Source organism: Mirounga leonina, unplaced genomic scaffold (assembly GCF_011800145.1).
Source record: "Mirounga leonina isolate KUSES-001 unplaced genomic scaffold, KU_Mleo_1.0 Mir_165, whole genome shotgun sequence".
Taxonomy (NCBI): Eukaryota; Metazoa; Chordata; class Mammalia; order Carnivora; family Phocidae; genus Mirounga; species Mirounga leonina.
The window spans coordinates 48,022,696-48,035,065 of record NW_023270415.1 but is presented as its reverse complement, the minus strand read 5'-3'; the positions used below and the strand labels follow the sequence as shown (position 1 = coordinate 48,035,065).

At 46.7% G+C, this 12,370-nt stretch overlaps 1 protein-coding gene across 1 annotated transcript in view; it reads left to right on the top strand.

Moving 5' to 3' along the window:
• The window catches only part of RRM2B (ribonucleotide reductase regulatory TP53 inducible subunit M2B), a 55,940-nt gene extending 44,010 nt beyond the window's left edge, over window positions 1–11,930 (top strand). Inside the window, exon 10 of the mRNA XM_035011665.1 lies at window positions 11,326–11,930. Coding sequence (XP_034867556.1) covers window positions 11,326–11,334 — 9 coding nt within the window. The 3' untranslated portion in view covers window positions 11,335–11,930. The remainder of the gene's footprint in view (window positions 1–11,325) is intronic.
• Window positions 11,931–12,370: the final 440 nt, after the last annotated feature.

The following is a 12,370-nucleotide window of genomic DNA, read 5'->3' as shown; positions in this document are numbered from 1 at the left end:
GCCCTGCCCCCATGGATCCAGCCCCCATGGATCTAGCCCTGCTTGGATCAGGAGAAAGCCAAAGGAGGCTGCTATGGGCCGCAGTCTTCCCTGAGGTCGGCGAAGCAGAAGTGACTGGGTGGGAGGTGGGGGTGGGGGGCGCACATGGTGCCAAGTCCCCTTTCTTGCTAGACAACTGTGACCTGGCCGCTCTACTGGCCTCCTGTTCCCCATCTTCACCCTTGACTTCCTGCAGGTGGTGGTACCTGCTCTGAAAGATCATGGAAATGTTTTGCCAGAGGTCTCATTTCCTGACTTCCTCATGATGGAGCCCTTGAGCCACTGGTTTCTCCTCTCAGAGGCTGCTCCTTCACTGTGGGAGTTAAGGAGGTAGATTTTAAAGAAGGATGATTCTGTTTCCTGATGAGCTTGGGCTGCTGGACTGGAGGGAGGCCTCTGGACACACAGAAGAAATTCCTGCTCAGCACAAACTCCCTTGGGGAATTTCACCCCAGGCTGGCTGTCCAGAAATGAAAGTCGAGGTGACACTCCCATAGGGAAGCCCTGCATTTTGGTACCAACTGAAAGAGGGAAAGCTTCTTTCCATAGACAGATGCTGAGCACTTACGAAACAAATGACAAAGCTACGCCTTTTTATGAAGCGTCAGGAGCCCTGGACTAGTCACAGAGTCACCTGTGATTTCGTTATTCGCTTATCCATCAGTTTGGGGGAGGGGTGGCAGAGAGGGGAGGGTCAGAAATGGCAGAAAGATAACACTTACCCTCTGGCCCAGTCTGGGAAGATGTAAGGGTGGAGGGGAAGGTCCTGGGTCTTGTCTGTTGTACCAGAATGGATCATGCCATTCCTTTGGCCCTGGATCCCTGAAGCTCCCGTCCACCTCAGTCTGACGAGGGAGATAGAGATATCTATGTTCAGGGCAGGATATTTTCACAATTTAGATGTGGGGAGCAGGTTTCTTGAGAGCTAGGAGGTCCTTAAATGATACTCCATCCTATGAATACTAAATCTATCTTGACTCAGTCAGCTCACTTTCACCTCACGGGAAGCACTTCAGAATGTGGGACTTTGGGCGCCTGGGTGGCTCAGTTGGTTAAGTGACTGCCTTCGGCTCAGGTCATGATCCTGGAGTCCCTGGATCGAGTCTCGCATCGGGCTCCCTGCTCGGCGGGGAGCCTGCTTCTCCCTCTGACCCTCCCCCCTCTCATGTGCTTGCTCTCTCTCATTCTCTCTGTCTCAAATAAATAAATAAAATCTTTAAAAAAAAAAAAAAAGAATGTGGGACTTTGCTATGCTGAGATGTGGAAGAGCGCAGACTTTAGGGCCAAACTACTCGGGTTCAAATCCTGACTCTGCCATTTACTGGCTGGATGACTTTGGCAAGTTAAATGTGCAACTGGGAAGAACAGCAGTGTGGACTTCTTCTGCTGTTGTATAAATATGAAGAACACTTAAAATAGCACCAAGCACATAGCAAGCACTCCATAATTGAAGCTCTTATCTTAAAGCTTCCGTTTAGCATTAAAATTCCAATGGTATGCCTGGAACATTTCCATTAGCTTAGAGTGATCTTAAAGTCAATAGCTCCTCGAAGGCTGAGCTATTGGCTTCTTGCTATGCCACCTTTAACAATTTCATCATTGTGTAGGTTTTAGTTCTCTCTTACAGATTGGTCATTCCAATTTTTAGCATAAATTTATAAATGGTCTTAGTATCTGGCATGTTAGTTGGCTAAGAAATAGATTTTTGTGTCTCCTTAACAAATAAGATAGTTTTACTCTTCCTGCAACATTAGCAGTAAGTGAAATTCAGTTCACCTTAACTATCTGTACGGGTTTAGCATCCTTCGTTGTTGTTCTCATTAGCCTTTTAACGCTAACGAACACATCACAAGCCCTAAGAATGAATAATTCCTATTTGTTCTGTAAGTAGCAAAGTTAAGCAGATTTAGTGCCACAATGTCTCACTGCTCTAAGGAGAACCCTCAGTCCCGGTAGATCTGGTCCTGTTGTTCCCTCAACTAAATTGAGAGCTTGAGGGTAGAGAGTTGATGTTCCTCTGCCTTAAAAGCCCCTCCTTGCATCAGGTGGGATTCCGACTGATTATCATTTGCACTAGGGAACTCAGTATGAGCCTTAAGCCCCACCACTGGGACTTAGGCATGGCTGGGTGGTGACTCACTCATAGGGTGGTTCAACTGAAGTTTCTTAGCACGGGGTCTCCTGGGAGAGAATCGGCCCTGGGGCCAGGAGGGGACAGGCCAGGAATACTCCTTTTGTGCCCTGCCTTCAAACAGTTTTGTGAGGATGTAATCCTTGCTAGAGTGGCAGCCACCTTGTGATCATGAGGCAACATGCATGAGGAAGAACCAAAAAGCTAAGATATTGATGATAGAAAAGGTAAAAGGCAAAAGATGCCTGGGTGTTGAAGATACGGTCACATGGACCAGCCGTGGTAACTCCTACCTCCCATTTTCTGTTCCGTGAGATAATAAGTACCAAGATTCCCTAAGCCATTCTTACTCATGGCTTCTATTACTTATAACAAATACATCTTATTTGAAACAACCTCCCCTTTTTAAAACAATTCAAAATGAGAGCATTATCCCTTTCCTCTCCTCCTGCATTCCTCCCCCTTGGGTGGCTTAAATACTCCTGCTCTGATTACATCCTGTACAAAACGTTTAAGAATGTAAAACAGCCGGGTCCATTTCTCAGCAATTCTGGCATCCTTCACCAACGTTCTTGCCCACCCAGCCCTGTTTCAGCCTGGCTTTTCCACATTTTGGCCGAGGACCCAAGGTAGAGCCGTGAGCAGTCAGCCGACTCCCCTGTGGCCTCTCCCTGCAGCTGCACCCCTCCACCTCCGTGGCAGCCAGGTCAGAGAAGGTGTCGGAGGCCTGCCCTGTCTGCTCCTCATCTCAGGACTGTACCCTCTTCCTGAGGACGGGTTGCAGTGAGTGGGATCTCTGTGTTAGTGCCTTTTAACCGAGACCGAGTTAGAAAGGCTTAATGTTCAAACCACAACCTTTGTCCTGAAAATAGTACATGAGGTGCTTGTGCCTGGAATACAAAGGGCTCAGCGATTCCTTCAGACTTAGAGACGCCTGGGATCGGTTTCCCTTCTGCAGGTCGGTTAGGACTGAGCAAAGTGTTTGATTGCATTACTCCTGAGTGGCTGGTTTCCTGTTGTGATTTAGCTAATATTCACATTTCTTGCAGCAGGAATAAATGACAGGGCTCATTTCCACCCCATAGCCCACACTTTGGCAAACAGCCCAGCGGGGGTGCGGAAGTGTGTGCTCATGTCAAGCAGCTGGGGTGGAAGGGGCAGGCAGTAAGGAAGGCCCCCTGCCTGGTTCAGGGTTGGGAGGAGGGGTAAAAGCTCCAGTGGAGGGACTGCACGTGCAGTTGGCAGAGACCACGGCTCTCGGTGCACGGTGCAGTGAGAACAGGGCTGGGCTGGGGAGTCCCAGAGAGCTGTAAAGTGGAAAGATGAAATACTTGAGTCAGACAGGAAAATGGGATGGGAAAAGTCTCAGCTCTACCATTTATTTGTCATGTGACCTTGGGTGAGTGGCTTACACCCTTCTGAACCTGTTTTTCTATCTGCAAAATGGGAAAGCATATTGATCCAGGGTTTAGAGGAGTTGCAGTGTAGAGCATGCACTTCACTGCAGTGAGTTAAGAGGAACACAGATCTGAGCTGAGGGTGGAAAGGGGAGAGCGCTGGGAGAGAGGGGAGGGGGTCAGGTCCCAGGTGCGGCTGAGCTGGTCCTGGTGGGTTTTAACTGTTAAAAGGTTTAAAGTGATCGCTGATTCTCATGTGGTTAGGCCAGGCCCTCCTAAAAGCTGTGTTATTCTTGGAATGCTACCTGATCATCTACTGTATGCTTATTCTGTAGAGAAGGGGACCAAAGTCCAGAAAAGTCAAGAACTTCGCTTGAGGTTCCATAGCTATTGCAAGGTAGAGCAGTCACTGCAATTAGACCTCGCCTTGGGTCTTTCAACTTTCAATCTGGCTTGGTAACTTGGCTTTTAAAACTTTCAGCCTCAGGGGGCGCCTGGGTGGCTCAGTTGGTTAAGCGACTGCCTTCAGCTCAGGTCATGATCCCAGGGTCCTGGGATCGAGTGGACATCGGGCTCCCTGCTCTGCGGGGAGCCTGCTTCTCCCTCTCCCACTCCCCCTGCTTGTGTTCCCTCTCTCGCTGTGTCTCTCTCTGTCAAATAAATAAATAAAACTTTCAGCCTCAGGCCAGCCATGGGCAAATTAGATAAAATGAAAAATTGACAGGCTGTCTTCACTCTTCATGCCCTTTTACCCCTCCTCACCCTCCAGACTTTCTCAGCTATGAATTTTCCCACAGCTAACCTCACATTCAACAGAAAGCTTTCCCCCAAGCTCGAGGATGAGACAAGAATGCCCACTGTCACCATTGCTATTCAGCGTAGTACTGGAAATTCTAGCCAGAATAATTAGGCAAGAAGAAGAAATAAAAGGCATCCAAATTGGAAAGGAAGAGGTAAAGCTGTCTCTTTTACAGATGATAATTTTACATAAAGATACGAATTTTAAAACTTGTTCAGAGTAAAGTGTAAACGACTGATAACCTTGAGATATTTACTTTCAAATCACTGCGGTAAATTCTGCATTTGAAATTTATTGCATCAATCAGCTGATACAAACTTAAAAAAAATATCCTTAACTTTTTTCCATGGACACTGAAATCCCAGTATCCACAGACCGAACTTCCCACCCACATGGGCACACATTGCCTCTTATCAGGCCTCTTCCTTCTTCTCAGCCCAGCCTCCTCCCATCCTCCTCTTTTCACCTGTGTGAGGGAAGGACGGGCTCTATCAGTGGTTCTTAAAGTGGTACCCACACAAGCTGCAGTAGCACCTGGGAGCTTATGAGAATGCAGATTCTTGAGCCCTGCCCCCAGGTTTACTGAGTCAGAAGCCCTGGGTTGGGGCCCATGGATTAGAGTTTTCATCACCCCCTGGGTGATTCTGACACAAATAAATGTTTGAGGACCACTGGACTATAGAATGGAGTGAAACTGGTAATTTATCCCTGTCAGAGGATGTTGGGATATTAGCCAAATAACAGCAGGAAAGTTAACAGCAATACACTCAGACGTGTTGCACATAGAATATGCCAGTGCTGGCTAAGCATGGGATTTCAAGGGCTGCCTGCTGGGCTGTTGCCCTGGCTCCTGCCCAGCCCCGAGTGCTCCCTAGGCTCTGCCTGGCTCTCTCATCAGCCTGCCTCCCTCTTCCTCCTCCCGCCTCTTCATGCACTCTGGCTCTTCTTTCCCAAGTCAAAGCAGATCCCAACCCTCTCAATGTGGTAACACTGTTTTCTAGATAGCCCCCTCCCATGCCACTCCAAATTTGGTCCTGGGGCTCTGAAATCTTGGAGGCTCGGCTTCTTGAACATTTGGTTGTCTCTCACAAGCTCTTGGAAACAATTGCACCGCAGTCTCCATCGCTGGGGATGGTTCCTTGTATCTTCCTTGTTATTGGGCAGCTCAACACATGTTCTTTACCCCAACCCCTGGAGCAAAACAATGGTAACCTCACTTATCTGCCTAATTCATTTTCAAGGACCCTTTCACTACTGATCATCATTCTAATCAACAGGCAATTACATGGGGGGGGGGGCAGTGGCAGATGCCCTTAGATGAAAAGTTCCTGTTCTGAAAGGCCAACTCTTCACTTGGCAGCCAGATGGCCCTTTTGTCACCTTTGAGCCTCGAGGCAGCACGGCCATCTTCAGAGGTTATTCCTGCTGCCGATGGCAACTTGCGTAAGAAGAGGCACGTGGATAGTGAACCCTGGCTGTCATGGTGTGCTGATTTGTTTCCAACCTTCAGTCTCATCATGGCAGTGAAAATGCCCCCAACCTTTGGCTCTATGCGCAACCCTGTGGCCTGTTACTATATGGCAGTGTTTGTCAAAGCTTGTGCCTCGGTTCACTGTCTTCAGAAGCACCTGAGGGCCCTTGCTGGCAGATTCTTGAGCCCCAGATCTCTCAGTGTGATTTTCTGCATGCTTAAAGAGAATCTGGAGGTATGTCTTGGGCACTCCAAGGTGGACTTGTTTCCAGGCCACGATTTGCTCCAGAAGAAGCCTAAATCCGTGCCATGTGAGTCATGTTATGTCCAGGCTTGACCCTTATTGCAAATGCCCCCATTTTGTAAAGGGCTCCCTCTTGGTTCAGTGTCGGGAGACCAACCAAGGCTGAATCAGTTGCGGGCACAAATAATAATATCAGTCTCCCACATTCCCAGTCCTTGCCCTCACCTGTTTCCATGAAATTCGCCAGACCTCGGCAGTTTGAGAGGCTGGCAAACTTGCCTCATGTGACTCTCTTTCCAGTCTGTCAGGCACAGCCCCCCCACCCCAGGCATCTGCCACACCTCCTCTCTGCCCCTGACTCCCCCTGCCACGTCCTCCATTACCAAGACCCTTTCAGTGGTGTCCATGAGACGAGTAGTGGGTGTGCCTAGTGCCTCACAAATTCCCTTGTGAAAACAGTTCCTCCAGGGTTTGGGTAGGCCTGCTCAAGCGTGCACGCACACACATACGGACACACGTACGCACACACGTACACACACACATGCCCCTTAGGTCCACCAGCTGGTGCAAATAAATACCCCGAACAGCCCATGAAGTTCTTCTAGGAGCCAGACTTCAGATTCCAGTCTGGACTGAACTAGGGCATGGTTACATACATGCTGGCACACCAAGTTTATTAGAGCCCTTCAGGGCAGGCAGATGAAGACTTTGACTTTAAGTTTTCCAGTCCCTTGTCCAGTAGTATAGACTCCAGTGGCCAGACAGATCTCCTTCCTTCCTATACATCCTCCTTACAATTAACAACAGTTGGTAATTTTGCTTTGCAAGCTCAGTTTCATCCCAGAGAGTTGGCCATAGGGTTTGGAGCATGAAGGGCATCTTTGGAGGCCTCGGTATGCTGAAATTTGGACCCCCCCCAGAGAAGAGACACTTCTTTTTTTTTTTTTTTTAAGATTTTTATTTATTTATTCATGAGAGACAGAGAGAGAGAGAAAGGCAGAGGGAGAAGCAGACTCCCAAGGAGCAGAGAGCCCGATGCGGGACTCGATCCCAGGACTCTGGGATCATGACCTGAGCTGAAGGCAGACGCTCAACCATCTGAGCCACCCAGGCGCCCGAGAAGAGACACTTCTTGGAGATAGTTCTTTGGTTAGCAGGAGAGTCTGAGTGGGACTTCTCAAAATGTGAAATAAAATCATTAAAAAAAAGTAATTATAAGAAATTCACTTTCATCTCAAGCCAAATGCCTTGGGGTTTGTGTCTGTCACTTACAGGGCATTTTTTTAACTTGATGTGTTAACGCTCGGTTCATTAGCCCTGAGGCAATTACCAAGTTGATGGAAAGAACCACATCATCACGGACAGGACCAGAAGGTGGCTTGTCTCTTTGGAGCTGCTGTCTGAGGGAGTCCCAAGCTGACCTTCAGCTTGGCTGCCCACAGCGCCTGCAGAGATCTGGACAGCGTTTATTACCCAGTGAACTCTGCTATTATCTTTCCTATTAAGTCTAAAAGGAGAATCATGATTTTCCCTGACAGTGTAGTTTTAATGCTTTTGTTACTAGTAGAAGGGGAAGATGACTGAAAGGGCTGTAACTGGGGCTTGATTTCAAAAGACCACAAAACAATGGCCATCAGCTATGAAAATGCATGCGAGACCAATCCCCTAGATGCAGAATGTACACATGAAATTGTGCAGAACTATTCCATAGTGCTTGGGCCCTTCGGCCAGACTGAGGCTATGAATAGGGGTTGGAGTGGAACAAAGAGAGGATATGGGTAGATTTCTTTGGAAAGAAGTGTTGTCCTGTTGTGAGTCCCACCATCCTCCAGGGAAGTCCAGTTCTAGTGAGGGAGCTTCTGCAGGATCCCTTGGAGAGCTTGATGTATGTTCCCGCAGTTGAGAAACATGGCAGGCGGGGTGGGGGACCTGTGCTCACAGCTGAGAGAACTCTGGTCCTGTGGCAGCAAAACTGAGATAGCTGTGCTGGGCCAGACTTGCAGGAATTCCCGTGGACCAGAGAGAAAGAGCTGCCCTGGATCTGTCTGAGTCCCAACCAAGAGCAAAGGAAGGGCGCTCCCGACAGTGAAAGTATGTGTGGGGCGGACCTCCAGGAGAGCGGAAGCTAAAAGTGATTGAAAGCTGCCGAGAGAAGAAAGCTGTCATCGTCCACATCATGAGATTGCAGTTGGAGTGGCCCTTGGGGGACTCTTCCCCAAATCTTCAGAAGAGCTCACAAAAAGAAAGAGCCAGCTTTAAATATCCGCCAGACTAGGAAGTACAAATCTAGCTGAAGGAGGTACCAGTTTTGGGAAGAAGTTTTCTGTCCCTTAACCATACTTCCTTCCCCCTGTTCTGACATAGGCAAGCTGGAGCAAGGGGAGAGGTAGAGAGGAAGACGGAAGTGCCCCCACCAAACAGCTTCTTTGTGAAAATCACAGCAGTGACACTCATTCCTTCCCCCAGAATTGTTCAGTGCCCAACTTGCCCAATTGTGATGGTCCTGAGACAAAACCAAACACACTGCTTTTTTCCACTGCAAGAAAATAGGTTTGAACTGAAGGAGGGGGGTGTATTTGGTATATTTAATGGTAAATCAAGTTAGACGTTTTGATTAATATCTTGGACTGGATATTCAAATTACTCGATTGATCTGTATTTGCAATTTATGGACCCTAGGAAAGTCTATAACCCAAGAAGGAACAGAAAAGGCCATGGTACTTACCAAGTTTTCATCCAGGGCAGGGTAAAAATATGCTCACTGAATGAATTTTAAAAGGTCCTTGGAGGACAAAAATAAAGTTACATTTTGTTTACAACTCGATTTAACACATGGAGGAGGAAGAACAAAAAGATCCTGAAATGTTAAGTGGATTGAACTGACTGGATTTGCTTTACAGGTCTGAACAATTGTCTGTATTGGAAAAAATAGCAAACAAATTTAATTTTATGTACTGGGACTTTTTTAAGTTGAAGAGTTATAAGCAATCAAGGAGGATTCCAGAGAGGGCAAGGAAGGAAGATAAACTTGAACCCCTGTTAAGAGCCTGATTGAGGTTGCTGGGAAAGTGAAGTTGAGGTTCTCTAGGGAATGAAACTATGACAATGCCATCTTCAGTGTGGGAACTGCTGGGCAGATACTTGTTTGTATAGGACTTTGGGGGTAAGTCTGAAAGGAGAACTTGACTGCATTGTTCCTTTGCTGCTGGCCACCAGACACAAATCACTGGGTCCATGGCTACCTAGTTAAGGGGAGTCCTTACATAAGACATCAGGATCAAGGTGCTCAGGGGCGCCTGGGTGGCTCATCTGGTTAAGCCTCTGACTCTTGATTTTGGCTCAGGTCATGATCTCAGGGTCGTGAGATTGAGCCCTGTGTTGGGCTTTGCGCAGGGTGCAGAGTCTGCTTAAGATTCTCTCTCTCCCTCTCCCTCTGCTCCTCCCCGGCTCACCTGCTCTCTGTCTCTCTCTAAAAAAAAGATCAAGGTACTCAGCTGGGTCTGCCCAGGGTTCACTCCTGAGGACATATTTGAAGACATTTTTTTAATTCTCCAGTCTTTGGAAACAACAAAAGGAATGAGCTGAGAAAAAAAACATAACTATGGATGGATGTTACATAGTCTGCTTTAAAAAAAGAGCATTCACATGTGTGCCAATAGTAAATACAATATACGTTGCAGGTGTTTTTACTTAAATACCAATTCCTTCTCAAGATTTTGGCCAACTCTTCTAGCCATGGGTAGCTAATCCCAAATCTGATTCTAGCCCACTTTTTCTGAACCCCGTACTTCTGGTTCCAGCCTGTGTTCATTGCTAGAATTTCATATTGATCTTTACTTCTCAGACTCCTGAATATTCTCAGTACCTGTCAAGGCATCATGGGTGTCTATCACCAGGCTACACTGCATTCTCTTTTTTTTAAATTTAAATTCAGTTTAATTAACATGTACTGTATTATTAGTTTCAGAGGTAAAATTTAGTCGTCAGTTGCATACAACACCCACCCAGTGCCTGTTACATCAAGTGCCCTCCTTAATGCCCAGCACCCAGTTACCCCATCCCCACACCCCTTCCCAGCCAGAGCCCTCAGTTTGTTTCCTGTAGTTAAGAGTCTCTTATGGTTTGTCTCCCTCTCTATTTTCGTCTTATTTTATTTTTCCTTCCTTTTCCCTATCTTCATCTGTTTTGTTTCTTAAATGACACATATGAGTGAAATCATATGGTAATTGTCTTTCTCTAATGGACTTATTTCGCTTAGCAGAATACCCTCTAGTTCCATCCATGTCGTTGCAAATGGCAAGATTTCATTCTTTTGGATGGCTGAGTAATATTCCATTGTGTATATATATCACATCTTGTTTATCCATTCATCTGTCTATGGACATCTGGGCTCTTTCTACATTTTGGCTATTGTGGACATTGCTGCTATAAACATGTGCCCCCTTCGAATCACCGTGTTTGTATCCTTTGGATAAATACCTAGTAGTGCAATTGCTGGGTCCTAGGGTAGTTCTATTTTTAACTTTTTTCCTTAAAGATTTATTTATTTATTTGACACAGAGAGAGAGAGAGCATGAGTAGGGGAAGCTGCAGGCAGAGGGAGAGGGAGAAGCAGGATACCTGCTGAGCAGGGAGCCCGCTGTGGGGCTCAATCCCAGGACGGTGGATCACCACCCAATCAAAGGCAGATGCTTAACCAACTGAGCCATCCAGGTGCTCCTAACTTTTTTTTTTAAGATTTTATTTATTTATTTATTTGAAAGAGAGAGAGAGCACAGAGGGAGAGGGAGAGGGAGAAGCAGATTCCCCACTGAGCAGAGGGGCTGATGTGGGGCTTGATCCCAGGACCCTGAGATCATGACCTGAGCCAAAGGCAGACATTTAAGCCACTCAGCTACCCAGGTACCCCTATTTTTAACTTTTTGAGGAACCTCCATACTGTTTTCCAGAGTGGCTGCACCAATTTGTATTCCTACCAAGAGTGTAAGAGGGTTCCCCTCTCTCTGCATCCTCACCAACATCCATTCTTTCCTAACTTGTTCATTTTAGCCATTCTGACAGGTGTGAGGTGTGAGATATCTCACTGTGGTTTTGACTTGTATTTCCCTGGTGATGAGTGATGTTGAGCATTTTTTCACACTGCATTCTTATGCAGCACTTGGCCTTGCCTTTTCTTGGTCTCTGGGCTTTTCCATGTTGAGCTTGCTTTTGCTCACATTTTCTTCCACGTTTTGCCCTCTGCAGGGCCTCTGAAGACTTTTTCTTAGGTACCTCTTCATGAAAGCCGAATCTTCAGACTTCAGAACTCCAAAGCAGTGTTATCCAACCTTTTACTCATGATGGCACACTGAAAAAATGACATTTTTGTTATGCACTGTGACAAACTGGCAAGCTTTGGAGACCCGGTGGAGGCTTCAGGGTCGGAGAGTGACCAGCTCCAGCCAATGGAAGATTGAAGGGTCAGTATCTTGGGGTGCACTTGTGGGGATGCTCTGCTCTAGTAGACCTGCCTTGTTACCTGACTATAAGGTTAACATCTGCACTGGTTTCCTAGTTCCTTCTGGTCCTGCTTACCTCTCTGACCACAGTGGGCAATGCTGTGTCACTCAGCTCAACCTGGCCTCACACTACTTATACCTTTTTACTCGGAGTGGGGTTCTCATACCCGCACTGTAGATATCACCTGGAAGCTTGTTAGACATGCAGAATCTCAGATCTACTGACCTACTGACTAGAAATCTGCATTCTTATTCCCACCCATCTGGTCATATTCCTACAGTTTATTCTGGTTACTTTTCCCCATCAGTCTGTTGGTATGTTGATCTTCTCTGAAAACAGTAATACAAGTTCTGTCTTTGAGAAAGAAGAAGAGGAATCAGAAATACGAGTCTTCCTTTAAGAAAGAAATCAGTTTTTTTTTTAAGATTTTATTTATTTATTTGAGAGAGAGAGAATGAGAGAGAGCAAGCACATGAGAGGGGGGAGAGTCAGAGGGAGAAGCAGACTCCCCGCCGAGCAGGGAGCCCGATGCAGGACTCGATCCCGGGACTCCAGGATCATGACCTGAGCCGAAGGCAGTCGCTTAACCAACTGAGCCACCCAGGCGCCCCAAGAAATCAGTTTTAATAGGGAAACTCTGAGGGAAACATTTGAAACTTTTATTCCAACACTGCCTGTAAACTTCTTTCTTTTCTATTTGCTGATAAGAAAAGTCAGAAGATTCAGTATATTTTTGACCTTCAGGAGCTAAATATTTATTCGTTGATTATGGATTAGTTATAGAATGAAT